Source organism: Labeo rohita, chromosome 6 (assembly GCF_022985175.1).
Source record: "Labeo rohita strain BAU-BD-2019 chromosome 6, IGBB_LRoh.1.0, whole genome shotgun sequence".
NCBI classification, from domain to species: domain Eukaryota; kingdom Metazoa; phylum Chordata; class Actinopteri; order Cypriniformes; family Cyprinidae; genus Labeo; species Labeo rohita.
In genome coordinates, this window is record NC_066874.1 from 25,136,295 (window position 1) to 25,150,972 (window position 14,678).

At 37.0% G+C, this 14,678-nt stretch overlaps 1 protein-coding gene across 1 annotated transcript in view; it reads right to left on the bottom strand.

Moving 5' to 3' along the window:
- Positions 1–14,678, bottom strand: part of col7a1 (collagen, type VII, alpha 1) — a 67,001-nt gene that overhangs the window by 4,398 nt on the left and 47,925 nt on the right. Inside the window, 28 exon segments of the mRNA XM_051112948.1 lie at positions 1,238–1,652; positions 1,974–2,022; positions 2,163–2,216; positions 2,300–2,377; positions 3,007–3,123; positions 3,238–3,300; positions 4,384–4,446; positions 4,531–4,584; positions 4,667–4,720; positions 5,337–5,417; positions 5,531–5,566; positions 5,694–5,765; positions 7,448–7,519; positions 7,784–7,840; positions 8,152–8,187; positions 8,335–8,370; positions 8,748–8,792; positions 8,884–8,943; positions 10,300–10,335; positions 11,373–11,444; positions 11,579–11,704; positions 11,876–11,971; positions 12,080–12,115; positions 12,203–12,247; positions 12,956–13,015; positions 14,433–14,468; positions 14,592–14,648; positions 14,650–14,661. Of these exon segments, the coding sequence (XP_050968905.1) occupies positions 1,624–1,652; positions 1,974–2,022; positions 2,163–2,216; positions 2,300–2,377; positions 3,007–3,123; positions 3,238–3,300; positions 4,384–4,446; positions 4,531–4,584; positions 4,667–4,720; positions 5,337–5,417; positions 5,531–5,566; positions 5,694–5,765; positions 7,448–7,519; positions 7,784–7,840; positions 8,152–8,187; positions 8,335–8,370; positions 8,748–8,792; positions 8,884–8,943; positions 10,300–10,335; positions 11,373–11,444; positions 11,579–11,704; positions 11,876–11,971; positions 12,080–12,115; positions 12,203–12,247; positions 12,956–13,015; positions 14,433–14,468; positions 14,592–14,648; positions 14,650–14,661 (1,632 nt within the window). The 3' untranslated portion in view covers positions 1,238–1,623.

Genomic DNA, 14,678 nt, shown 5'->3' on the forward strand with positions numbered 1-14,678 from the left:
GAGGTTATGTATTGTTTTTGATTTTGGTTTGGATTGACTTAATTCAGTGGGGTTAAATGTGGGGATAAAAAAAATGCAGACAATGTTCTTTTCACTGTATTGTTCTTTTACATCTGTCTGTAATAAAACAAAAATTTCAAAAAAATCAAAATTACTACTTTACTATCACTTTTTAGCCATTTAACTCATCCCAAAAATATTAATTTCTTTCAAAGAAAGAAAGAAAGAAAAAAATTACTCACCCCAAACTTTGAACGGTAGTGTATATTGTTATAAAAATGTATTTATTTAAATAAATACTGTTCTTTTTAACATTTTATTCATCAAAGAATCCTGAAAAAAGTATCACAGGTTTAAAAAAATATATTAAGCAGCACAACTGCTTCCAACATTGATAATAAATCAGCATATTAGAATGATTTCTGAAGGATCATGTGACACTGAGGAATGGTGCTGAAAATTCAGCTTTACATCACAGGAATAAATTCTATTTTAAAGTATAATAAAATAGTAAACCACTATTTTAAATTGCAATAATATTTCACAATATTACAGTTTTTTCTATGTTTTCAATCAAATGAACTCAGCATTGATAAGCAGAAAAGAGTTCTTTAAAAAACATTAAAAACTTACTGATCCCTTTTTAATTAATTTGAATATAAAATGTATTTCTTTGAAGCACGACAAAATATGCTATAAGGGGTCAAAAGGGTTAGTTTTTTCTAAATTAATCAGCATACATCCACTGATGTATGGTTTGTTAGGATAGGACAATATTTGGCCAATATACAACTATTGGAAAATCTGGAATCTGAGGGTGCAAAAAAAAAATTAAATATTGAGAAAATCACCTTTAAAGCTGTCCAAATGAAGCTCTTGGCAATGCGTATTACTAATGAAAAATTACGTTTTGATATATTTACAGTAGGTAATTTACAAAATATATTAATGGAACATGATCTTTACTTAATATCCTAATGATTTTGGCATAAAAGAAAAATCAATAATTTTGACCATTACAGTGTACTTTTGGCTATTGCTACAAATATACCCGTGCTACTTAAGACTGGTTTTAAGACTGGTTAGTAAAAGAGTAAATGATGACAGAATTTGTATTTTTGGGTGAACTGTTTCTTTAAACTAGCCCTTTCAATAGAGGACAGAGTGACAGGAGTTTTCAGTTCAGAAGAGAGGAGGATAAACAGAGAATAAAGGATGAGCTGAGGATAGGACTCACCCTCCTCGTCCCCTCGGTTCAGTGAGCGCACAGGGGACGTGGAGGAGCTTCGGTAAGCCTGCACTGGTACACGTTTCTCAACTTCCTGAACACCTGAGAACACGCCCATAACGAATCACACAAACGCAAGACAGTAAAACCCATCAATGAACACACTCACACAGGCATGCGTGTAAAGATGCACTCAAAGTTCATGCACTACATCAACAATTTAGCATGCACAAAACCCCAAGTTCAGCCATGTGGACACAAACCAGAAATTCTCACGAACATACTTAGCAACAAGGTTTATACAGACTGAGTTTACACAAGCCTACTGTTAGTGTACTGTGTGCACATGAGTTGCTGATGCAATAATAGGAAAATGTCTACTGGCTATATTAAGGCTATATAAGACACAACTTACCTCCACAAGCTTTGGGAAAAAGAGAGAAAGAGAGAATTGAATTTAAGGATACAAAAGAGAAATTAAAATCAATATCAATCAGCAATTGCAAACCATTTTACTTCTATATAATGTTTCTCCAAGTGAAAAAAGTTTGATTTTATCTATTTTTCAGGACAGTAGTTTAAAACAATGTCAAAACAGATGGCTATTGGTGAACATTGTTATTTTTTTCAGTACAAAAAGAAAAGCTGCTGTAGAGGACTTTGATTTCAGGACTTTAAAATGTGAAACAATCATTGATGATTATGGAAAATTGTTCCAGATGAAAATAAATGATCATCCACTCACCACAATGCAGGTTCATCTCACTTCGAACATAAGTCCGAATCTCATCCTCCTTTAAAAGTAAAGAGACAAGTAGTCCTTGTGTCATTGTTACTTATCTTGAGCATTCATTGAGAGACTTGAATAGCAGAATAAAATACGCATGAAGACATTACAATAAATCATAAAACACAAATGTCTATTTGTTCTGACCGTCATGCCTGGTTCGCCTCTGTCTCCTTTAGGTCCATCAGGGCCAATCTCTCCCTGATACAAACACACAAAGAGACACATTTAGTGATGACAGTATGGAGAGAAAATGCAGAGGACAAGTAGGTATATAGAGTCACCTGTTCTCCTCTTTCTCCTGGGATCCCAGGGATGCCACGTGGGCCAACCATAGCAGGGCCTGGAGGACCTCTTTCTCCCTACAATAAATATTCAATACCTCACATATGAAGAACTAACCATAACTCCTTGTGCATATGAAACAGTGTTTCCAGCAGTGCTATTATGCAGCAGCACTGCACTGCTGCTGATTCTTCTGCTCTAAATCAATACAAAACATATTACATCAAAAAAATGAAAAAATAGATACAAAAATAAAAGATTCTGTAGCGAATCTGTCAAACTAATTGACAAATCAGTCTGAAAAGAACAGAGTAAATAGTCTGAATCATAGACTAAATTGGTACGACAACTCACATCCTCAGTGAATCGGCCCTGATTACTCACTTGTTCGCTGAACCACAGGTTATGACACAAAATGAGCCCAGAGCACATTCCTGTGCTATGTGTATTTTTTGAAAATGTAGAAAATTCACATTCGGTTGTCCATATGACAGCATTACTTAAGAGATACCGTTATAGGCATATATCCGCATCAGAGTTTTGTTGGAATTTATTCTAATTTAAAACCTATTACAATTTTAAAAAGCATGTATGTGCTTCAATGTCAATCAAACCCCTTCTGCTGAAAAGAATCATATTTGAAAACACAGACATGAATAGCAGTTCTATAATTATGTAATAGAGTACTATAAATTAAGTTTAATACCTTTTGGCCTTGCAGGCCCTCTGGACCTTTACCTCCAGCTGGTCCTTGAGGGCCTGTTAGGCCAGATGGTCCATCCGCTCCTCTTGGACCAGGGGGGCCAGGGATACCAGGCTGGCCCTAAAGAAAGCAGAACGAAGATGTTTTAAGGTGGAACATCTGATAAGACTCTTAACTGAGATCAGCAGTGTTGGGCTTAAACAGCAGGGGAGCTAAAGGAGTTGGTATACTCACCCGTTCACCTTTTTCTCCTTGTGTTCCCTTTGGCCCCATAACTCCATCAAAGCCTCTGTCACCCTGGGCATCAACAGATGAATGTTACACGGTCTGTTTAAAGTTTCATTTCACCTTTTTCACTTTTTCTTTGAAATTAGAAGGATTGGAGAGTATGTAGTATTATGTTACAGTAAAACAGTTCATTTTTTTGTCCGCTGGCATATTCACCAATCAATCTTAGCTGACACTTAATTGTTGTGATAGTTGTTATTATTTACACTATCAGTCAAAATTTTTTGAACAGTAAGATTATTAATGTTTTTCTTTAAGAAGTCTCTTCTGCTTGTCAAGCCTGCATTCATTTGTCCTAAAGCACAGCAAAAACAGTAAAAATTGCAATATTTTTAGTATTTAAAATAACTGTTATATTAATATATTTTAAAATGCAATTTATTCCTGTGATCGAACACATTTTTAGCATCTCCTGTCTTAAGTGTCACATGATCCTTCAGAAATCATTCTAATATGCTGCTATTATGATTACTATTATTATTAATATGATCAATGTTTTAAAAACATTAAAATCTTCTGACTGGCAGTGTATATTAATGTTTAGATTAATTTACATTTACATTTTTAACAGTATGTTTCATCAATTATATCAACAAGTACAGTACAATTTTCTATTGTGACCACACTATTACTTTAATATAATTTCAGACCAATATGTTTTCAATGACCGTGGACCACAAAACCAGTCATATGGGTCATTTTTTTAAAACTGAAATTTATACATAATCTGAAAGCTGAATAAATAAATAAATGTTTGATTGATGTATGGGATTGTTAGGATAGGACAATATTTGACTATTTGAAAAACTGGAATCTGAGGGTGCAAAAAAATTCAAATATTGAGAAAATCGCCTTTAAAGTTGTCCAAATGAAGTTCTTAATAATGCATATTACTAATCAAAAAGTAAATTGTGATATATTTATGTTAAGAAATGTACAAAATATCTTCATGGAACATGATTTTTACTTAATATCCTAATGACTTCTGGCATTAAAAAAAAAATTATAATTTTGTCTCATACAATATATTTTCGCTATATACCCATGCTACTTAAGGCTGGTTTTGTGGTCCAAGGTCACATATACTCTTACCTTGGCTCCAATGAGTCCCTCCTTTCCTGGACTTCCTGTGACACCTGGAGACCCGACTTCACCCTGAAATAAAATTTGTCATCAAATCAAGATAACGACAATAATCGCATACATGCCACACACACAAATAAATGCATGTGTACATACCTGCTCTCCTTTCCTCCCCGGCAATCCCGGTCTGCCATTAGCCCCAGTATCCCCCTAAGAACAGACACAAATCATCACTTCCAGCAAAACATAGTGACACAACAAAAACGTTCCTCGAGCTCTCCTTATAACTCACCTTGTCTCCCTTTGGTCCACTTGATCCACATGCTCCCTTGGAGCCTCGTTCTCCCTGTAAGCCATTAAAGCTCAGTCAATCTGTCAATCACTCAGTGTTACAGGGAGCAATGACACTAGAGAAAAGCTCCCTGTGAGGGACTATTTAGAAAGAATAAAGCGGCATTCATGTGTCAGTCATACACACGAGCACACAAACTCACACACACCCTTCAATTACTGTCTTTCTCATTAGTGACAACAGATAGAGGTCTATCTGGGATGCTGAAGCCAGATAAAAGTTCTTATCTGCTATGTGAGTGTGCGTGTCTACGTTGCCACTGGCTGAAGGGCAGTTAGTACTGTCTGCAGCGGCCCATGTATCCCTGAGAGAAATGATTCATTCGCAGGAGTCTTTCATGTGCCTCACTGCACTCGACAAATCAATTTTTCCACACATGCACGCACGCGCACACACGTATTTGCACACAAAAACTTTAATACGGTGGCTCTGAGGTACATATGCAGATGAATGTCAGACACAATGCCCTGGAATCCAGACTGTGGTGGAATTCTAAGCAGTGCGATCATCTGGTCTGAAGGGCTACTCAAGGTTACCGATAAAGCTTGCAAGAGTCAGCTTGAGTTTTAATCAAAGAGACAACCATTAAAACACACACACATGCACACACCTTGAGGCCTCGCTGACCTACGAGCCCAACCTCTCCCTTCTCTCCTCTCATCCCAGGCAGACCATCGTTACCAGGTGTTCCCTGTAGAGGACAGATAAAAAATAAGAAGCAGTCATGGGGAAACGGCTGAATCTGGGGACTGTATGTGCCAGTCACGCGCTGATTTTATAGGCATCTGAATAAGAAATACGCACAGCTTCTCCTGGGACACCTGGCTGCCCTGCTTCTCCCTGCAAATCATAAGCAAATATTTGATCAATGTGACGTTCACGCACATGCAAACACGCCCAGATGTATTCAGGTATATGTATATGCTTATTCTTGTTTATTTGTGAGGAAAGGAAGTATATTTTTCACCTTCTGACCACCAGGACCACGGGCTCCTTGGAAGCCAGTGGAACCTCTCTCTCCTGGCTCCCCTCTTAGGCCCTACAAATATGACAGAAAAATCACAAATGAGATCTCTTTAATATCTTTGTCATTCCTCTCAAACAGCAATGAAAATAGAGTGGGAACAAATTGAATCTCTTGCTTCTCAGATTATTCAGCTAAGATAAGACCTCAACATGTATTTTCTAAAATTTTAGAAGAAATCTCAACAACATGTGTGATCAAAAGTAAGAGATTTCAATATACTCAAACATTTCACATCAAATTCTTTGAAGACCAAATTGTCTGAGCTAAGTCATCTACATATTCCAGCTCTTAGTTCTTTTTGTCTATATTCTGTTCGCCTGAGAAATTTTAATGTCTGAGAATGCATTCTGAAAGAACAACCTTTGAAAGAAATCATAAGAAAATAACCATTTTATTTAGGGATGCATTAATATTAAAATTGTGGCTAATAGCAATAAAATGAAATGGTAACACTTTACAATAAGGTTCATTAGTAAACATTAGTTAACATGTACTGAGATTGAACAATACTTCTACAGCATTTATTAATATTAGTCAATGCTATTGTCAACATATACTAATGCATTTTTAAACATTAGTTAATGCACTGTGAACTAACATGAACAAAAAATTAACAACTATTATTAACTAACATTAGCAAAGATTTATAAATAGTGTAATGAATGTATTGTTCACTGTTTGCTCATGTAAACAAATGGCACCTTGTTGTAAAGTGTTACCGATGCTGTTTTATTCATGTTTTGACTGAAAACCTAAAAATAGCCTACATTAAATTTTACATCAATCATTTAACAAACAATTTGACTGATAGCAGTGGTTCTAGAGGCAAAGCTGTTCAGAATAAGGAGTTCTATCATACACGAATATGAATATAGCGCATATGTGCGAAAAACCGTGCAAGGTACAATCGTTTACGCCCTTAAAAAATGTGATATGGCCCCCAGTGCCCAATTTCTTTCAAATTTTTCTCAGACCTATGGATGCGGCAGTCGAACAGGTGCTCAAATTTTATAGACACTAGTGGCACTTTGGGCCAAGACCGTGCACACTGATTTTCATGTTGAAAGGACAAATGGTCATGCAGTTATAGCCATTTTTATATTATGTTTTTTTCTGTCTTATAGTGCCACCTAAGTGACCAAGCTCCACCATTTTTTCCTTTGTCCTCAGATTGAGCTCCTACATAAGTGTTCTGAGTTTGGAAGAGATATCTCATTCTGTTCAGGAGTTATAGGCATTTTACTGAAAGTGGCCCTACCCCTTCGAAACGTATTGAGTTTCGAACCCTTTGAGTCAAAAGTTCAACATTTTTTTGATAATTACTGAAAGCAAACATTTCTGCACTGGTTTGGTTCCGACTGGGTGAAAAACCTAGGGCTAGTTTGCAAAAGTAGGTTTTTCAAAAATTGCAAAATTTCGTCTGCCATGAGCCAACAACATAAGTCACTTGAGCCTGCGACTGACGGTTTAGGAGTTATGAGCAATTGTGTACTTTTGATCGCTGTAGCGCCCCTGTCAGGCCGATTGGGGCGAGCATTGGCCACATTGTAGGCGGTGTGAGTACTACCATCGCTCCAAGTTTCAAATCTGTATGATTTACGGTTTGGTCTGCATGATCCGTTTTACGTAGAGGTCGCTGATCTATGACCATTATAACAATTACAAATAAGATAAACAAGAAAAAACATTCTTACCTGTTCTCCAGGTGGTCCTTCCTGTCCCTTTGCACCCTTTTCACCCTGTGCACCTTTAGGTCCTCGCTCCCCCTGTGAAGAGCAGAGATCAATACAACTGATTAGCTTACATCGACCCAATAGATCTGCCTTTATCCTGTTGCTTACTGACTCGTTAACAATCTATAGATCCTGAGGCAGACACACATGAATGCTTCATGACCAGTTCTCATAGGCACATGCTCTCAATAGATAAGAGACCTTCAGCAACCCAACCTTCATTATTGGCCTTTAATCTTTCATAAAGTGACCCAAAAGCAAAACCTGACTCAGCTTGATCAAAAGAATTTGACTCACGGTTTCTCCTTTCACTCCTTTCTCTCCTGCAGGTCCTCCCACCAGCTGAGTATCTCCCTTAAAGATTCAAAATCAAATACAGCAACATACAATCCATTAAATGTGCAAAAATAACAGTAAATATGCAAAATAAACTCCATTTTAGGGTGATACAAAACCACACTTCACTTCATCACTTTCGACAGGGCTTATTTCGTGTTAATCACCTTACTGTACATGATTCTGCCTATTATATGGCTACAAATAAATAAATGCACATGAAATATTTTTTTGCGTTTAAATAATTTTATTATTAGAATCAAGTTTAGCTGTCAAATTTACCAGATATCATTGAAAAATATCAGAATGGACCAAAGAAAAAAAAATACCTTTTCTCCTTTAATTCCTGGAGGACCAAGTTCACCCTGTGAAGAATTGGTAGTTCACAATGTTTTGTTTATGCAGCATGTGTATGTAAAGGAACGTATTTTATGACACAGGTTTTTTTTTTTTAGCAAAGTAAGGGACAAGTGTGAGACAAATTGTAGCAGCTGATGAAAAGTTATACACACCTTATCTCCTCTGTTTCCTTTGCTGCCAGGAGGACCCTGTCAGTGAGACAGACAGATGAGTAGAGGATACATCTTATTTGCCTGAGAATTTGTATGCATTTGCGGATAGAAGACGTGCAGCGCTGCAAAAGGACCTTGACTCATAATGGTTTTGAAATTGCAGCGAGTGGGAGACGAACACATCATAGCCCTGAATATAAAGTGTGACGAATACAGTGTGTTCGTACCGCTACCTCTCTGCCTGCATCAGCCTTTCCACATCTAGGCGAGGGCTCAGATCAATGACACCCATCAAGAGAGACTGACTGTTACTGCCTGACTGACATCAATATGTGCAGAAAACAGGATGTGGTGGGGTAAAAAATAATGAGTGCATGCTGAATGTTGTGAACAGAAAGTAGGAGTATATTTACAGTTGGGCCTCTCTCTCCATCTGCTCCAGCCTGACCTTCTCCTCCCTACAAAAGTCAGACAGATACATGCACAATCATCACAATCTGATACGCATACAAACAAATGAACAAGAGATGGACTCATTGTGGGCATTACCCGAGGCCCTGGCTCTCCTCGCTCTCCTCTTAAACCTGGCACTCCTACACCAATTTCACCCTGAATGTGGAGAAAAAAGAGAGAAAAAGGGTAATGACTCTGTGTGTTATTTCTGTCCAATAGAACCTTAATGAAGTGGCTCTGACTGCACAGAGACATGCTGGTTTTAAAGTTTTAGCTTTTTTGGCATGTTTCCCAGGTCTAAAACCACTTTTAAAAATGCTTTTATTTTGTACTTTTCTTCTTTTAAATACAAATTATATAAAAATGTTAATCAGCATGAGTTTTAGAATGTCTTATTATTTGGTATATCTGTATTTTGCTTTAGTGATGATAAGCACTTGGGCCCAATATGTAGTTGTTTTTAGGTTTAAATGGGGGAAAAATCCATATTTCACATTTCTGAACTATATACTATATATGTGACCCTGGACCACAAAACCAGTCTTAGGCACGGGTATATTTGTAGCAATAGCCAAAAATACATTGTATGGGTCAAAATTACCGATTTTTCGTTTATGCCAAAAATCATTAGGATATTAAGTAAAGATCATGTTCCATGAAGATATTTTGTACATTTTCTACCATACATATGTCAAAACGTAATTTTTGATTAGTAATATGCATCGCTAAGAACTTCATTTGGACAACTTTAAAGGTGATTTTCTCAATATTTTGATTTTTTGCACCCTCAGATTCCAAATTTTCAAATAGTTGTATCTATTCTAACCAAATACTGTCCAAACAAACCATACAACAATGAAAACCTTATTTATTCAACTTATTTATTTTAAAAAATTGACCCTTATGACTGGTTTTGTGGTCTAGGGTCACATAAATTATGCTGAAACATGACTGAACAGCCCTAAAAATATACAACAAGCCAGGACTCCAGAGTGTGAACATTAAGTCACCTTTTGTGGCCGTAAATGACTGAAAAATAATTATATGCACCGGTGTGACTGAACCAATTGAAGCTCATCAATAAATTAACACATGGTAGCTGCCAAATGCCAGTAAAAACAGCAAAGACTATGACTGAACTATGTACATTCATAGTCTAATGCACTGCATGCTTCAGAGTAAAACCTCTTTGGGGTTTTCCGCAAAAAATAATTGTTACTTGATTAAGACATCCATAAATATTTGTATTGTAATTTTGTAAAATAAAACTTATTTAATTTTGCAGCTGGTCAAATTAACTGAAAATATTTTATTCGGTTTATCAGAAGGTAAACTACTTTGTCATGGCTCATACAATGTTCCTGATTTCTGTTATAAAAGCTCCGTTCTCTCATGCCTACTTGTGCGTGACTTCAACTGTTCCTAAATTTTTGACTGGGCTCTTAAATTTTTTAAATTAGGAACACAAGTGCTCCTAAAAATTGTAAGCCCTGCAAGCAACACATCACTTACCTTATCGCCTTTAAGTCCTGGAGTGCCTGCAGTACCCTAATATGAAGATAAAGCCATTTAATACCACTGAGAGAGAGACACACAGTTATATTTGCTCTACAAAACACCTTAAAGGGGTCATATGATGTTGCTAAAAAGAACATTATTTTGTGTATTTGGTGTATTGTGTTTACGTGGTTTGAGATTCAAAAACACATTATTTTCCACATCCTGTACACTGTTGTTGCTCCTCTCTGTCCCGCCTTTCTAAACGCATCTATTTTTACAAAGCTTATCGTTCTAAAAAGCAAGGTGTTCTCTGATTAGCCAGCTATGCAGTACGATGTGATTGGCCAAGTACCTTAAGCGTGTGATGAAAATGTTACGCCCCTAACCATGCCGTGTCCCAGACAGCAAGACAAAAACAATACAATAAAAATAATAAAACCCATTGTAAACGAGGCATTTGTTGCATTTGTGATCGTAGAAGCGACAAACAAGCACTACTCTACACTGCTCAAAACTCACGTTTGAATAGCCAGTAGCAAATTCTTTAAATATGAAAACTTACTTACAGGCTGTGAGTCAGAAGCACCAGAATGTCCCCACTGTATAAAAACAGTCTTTGTGCTCAGCTATAGGCTACTCTCCCAGGTTCAGGTAACAGTCCTACGTAAAACACGCTGCACACACTTGAGTATTTGTGTTGTACTGTTCTGGAACAGTGTTGTAATACCTTAACCATTGATTTCTAGTTGTTTACTCATTTGGAAGGCCAAACAAAGTACTTTCGCGGCAGCTGCAACAATACTACAGCAAGAATAAAAGTTACACCTTCTTTTTTGCATATACATTTGGGCGGTGTTATGCAAATCTTCCCACACAATGACGTTTTAGGGAGGCATGGATGAGTCTTAACTTTTATAAAGAATATCTCTTTGGGTTTGAGACTTTAATCTTTGGAACTTTACAGATCTTACATATGCACAAACAGTTTGTAACACTCCAAAGGAAAATATGAAATTGCATCATATGACCCCTTTATTGCAAATGCTTATACAAAATTATTTGATTTTAACTTGTCTGTGACTTACAGGGGGTCCTGGGGGTCCAGCAGCTCCTGGTGTTCCTGGGTTTCCAGCTTTGCCAATAAATCCTTGTAGACCCTTACAAGCACCAAGAGGAATTGCAATCAATTGATGCAGCCAATCTAACCTATTTCTTTATGTAGTGAAGTAATTCTAAACAGGTCTTGTTTATAGTGTACATTTGTTTCTGTATGTGCAGTGACTCTACTAACCCTGTCTCCTGGTGGTCCAGGTGGTCCTGGCTGACCTGCTTCTCCTCTCTGCCCTGCCAGTCCTGGCGTGCCATCCAATCCACGTTGTCCAGGAGGGCCCAGAGGACCTGGTAAGCCAGTGTCACCCTACAACAGATTAAAACTTTAATTTAATATACAAACCAGATTTTTACATCTTCTGTGGTTGATTATGTGGCTGTTAAGGCATTGCTATGTGAACTATTTGAGGTATCATTCGGGTTAGAGGTCTGTTAGCAACAGTTTAGTAACAACTCTAGAATAAAATTAACCAAATACCTTTAAGCCGACAGGTCCAGGTTGTCCTGGAGGACCAGGATTTCCCACACCTGCCTCTCCTTTGACTCCTTTGAGCCCTGGTGGTCCTCTTGCTCCCTGAACAATGAATATGAAAGAGTCTCTTAATGATGCATGTATTATAGTATAGATTAAACGGATGGTGATGCTGGCAGTTCTTTTTCTGAAGTGACTGCAAGTACTCACATTCTCACCAGGATCTCCAGGTTCACCCACAACACCCTGTGAGTAAATAACACTTTAAAATCTATTTCTTCACATTGTACATTGTCTTGTTTGTAGCGCTATTCTCATAATAACACCACTCACTCTTTCTCCTTTGATCCCCGCTGGCCCTTTGTCTCCTTTTGGACCCTAAAACACAAAACAGGTGCACAAACAAAATCAATACGTGTACGAAATGTTATGAAATGACATTAAAGGATTACTTCACTTTCAGAATAAATTTTTTCTGATAATGTCTTCCAAGATGTTCATGTTTTTTGTCTTCAGTCAATAAGAAATTGATCAGTCATTTACTTTAAAAAATACAAATTTATATACAATGTCAGACGATTTTGAAGTTGGAGGAGAAAATGAGATTTTTGCCCTACCCTACAACTGACCCTGACTTTTCCAACGTGATTGCATAATGCATGAATATGTGCATCGCAGAGCTAGTGCAAGACAAGCATTTGTGGTTAAAAAATATATAAATGTTATTTTTTTTAGAAAGCTATATTGAAGCTGTATTGAAACTGCAGTTTGGACCTTCAACCCATTGGGCACCATCAAAGTCCACTATATGGAGAAAAATCCTGGAATGTTTTCCTCAAAAACCTTAATTTCTTTTCAACTAAAGAAAGAAAGACATGAAGTTCTTGGATGACATGGGGGTGAGTAAATTATCAGAACATTTTTGTTCTGGAAGTGAAGTAATCCTTTAATAATAAAGGATGTATGATGACAGAATATGACGGCAAACTGTGGGAACAAATAATGGCGCATAAATAAACATAAACATGCAGATCAACATATAAATCTTTGAAGCTCAAATAAATAAGCTAAATGAGTGAAACTCACCGCTAATCCAGGAAGTCCTCTTTCTCCAGCGGTACCTGGCAATGTCACACCAGGAGGACCCTTAAACAATCAGTATATATGAGTTAATAATGTGATATATATGAGTTAATAATGTGGTATATTCACGTCAGAAACAACAAATCCATAGCCCATTATCTACAATCTATGTCATGCTGCAGTGTAGCTAAGCCATCCATTTCCCTCAGGAGAATTGGTACTGTACCAAATGGATGGATGCACTGACTGCCTGTGTGCTTCAGTCCTGTTTATTCCGTTCATGTTATTTCAGGAAATACTGCACATTTCTGAGAACATGCTGTACACATTTTTTTTTTAGATATTATAAAGATTCAATCACAGGTAAAACTGTGGATGGCATCTCTTGACAGATTAGCAACTCCTGGAAGTGTTCAGCTGTACAGTGAAAGCAGCTGATGGATTTTGCCTGTGGCATTTAATGTGCAATGGGCCACAATGGTTTACTTCCCTGTCCCTGTCCTGTCATAGTTTTGTCGATAAATGTGGTAAATATATATATGGAGCGCATCAGTGCCAATATCTAAATAAACTTGCACACAAAAAGGCACAATTACACAGGATTTCTGTCTTAGAGCTGTCATAAAAAGGGTCATAAAGTTTGCACATAAAGTTTACTCACTATATCAGTTTTTTAAGGTTTAAAGTACAGCTACATACAGCTAAAGCTATTAATCAGACACACAAAGGCACATTAAATGATTGTTAAGCTTAGTGGCATGCTGTAAACTATCACAGATAATAAATAAAAATCACATTTATAGTAATGCACCTAGAAGTCTATAAAGCAAAACATTCAAAAGCAGAAACAGGCAGCTTGTATTTTTGTTTAAGAGTTATTAATTTTTCTGAACACTAATATGTGTTATTTGATTTGTAATGTCTAAATAAAGCCTACTGTTGTAGGTGGCTAAAATGAATTTCTGCAGGTGAATTTGTAAAAAAAAATCTGGAATCAGTGCATGTTTCTGGTGGATATTAGCATTATTACTGGCTTTGCATGGTTTGTGTTATAAAACACATTAAACCTCACATTAAACAATTTGGGTAGCAAACACAATAAACAAGAAGTTAATGCAACTAGATGGAAATTACATAAAGACTGTCAAAAAGTCTAAACTCAGTATGTAAATACATCAAGAAAAGATCCTTTTTATCCTTAACAGTCATAAAATATTTGATTAAAGTCAAAGAAAATAGAGCCTCTCTACTTAGTTTGAACAAATTAAAGTCTTCACTTCTCGGCAGTTTACTTTAATACTTTGTGCTGCTTCTCAGTTGGCATTTGAGTATGACAACACTAAGAGAAGATCTACTGAAGCGTTCGCGTACATGGCGCTCTAACATTATGTTTGGTTCAAATGAGATTATCTGTCATGCAGGTGAGACAGGTTGATCTTCACACAGTGTTCGCTATGATGTAACCATGGCAACAACTCACCATCTCACCCTTCGTTCCAGGGGGTCCGGTGACAGACTGCAGAACACAGTGGAAATAAAGGGAGAGATAAATTGAGCACGCTGGGAATTAAAAGCATAGTGTCAATCAAGCTACACATTACGTGCAAATCCACACATGCGGATGCATATATGGACGCACCTTTCCTGGTGGACCGCTGTCTCCTTGCTCTCCTTTAAGTCCTGGGGGGGCCGATGGGACCGACAATACCCTAAAAGAAAGTGACAG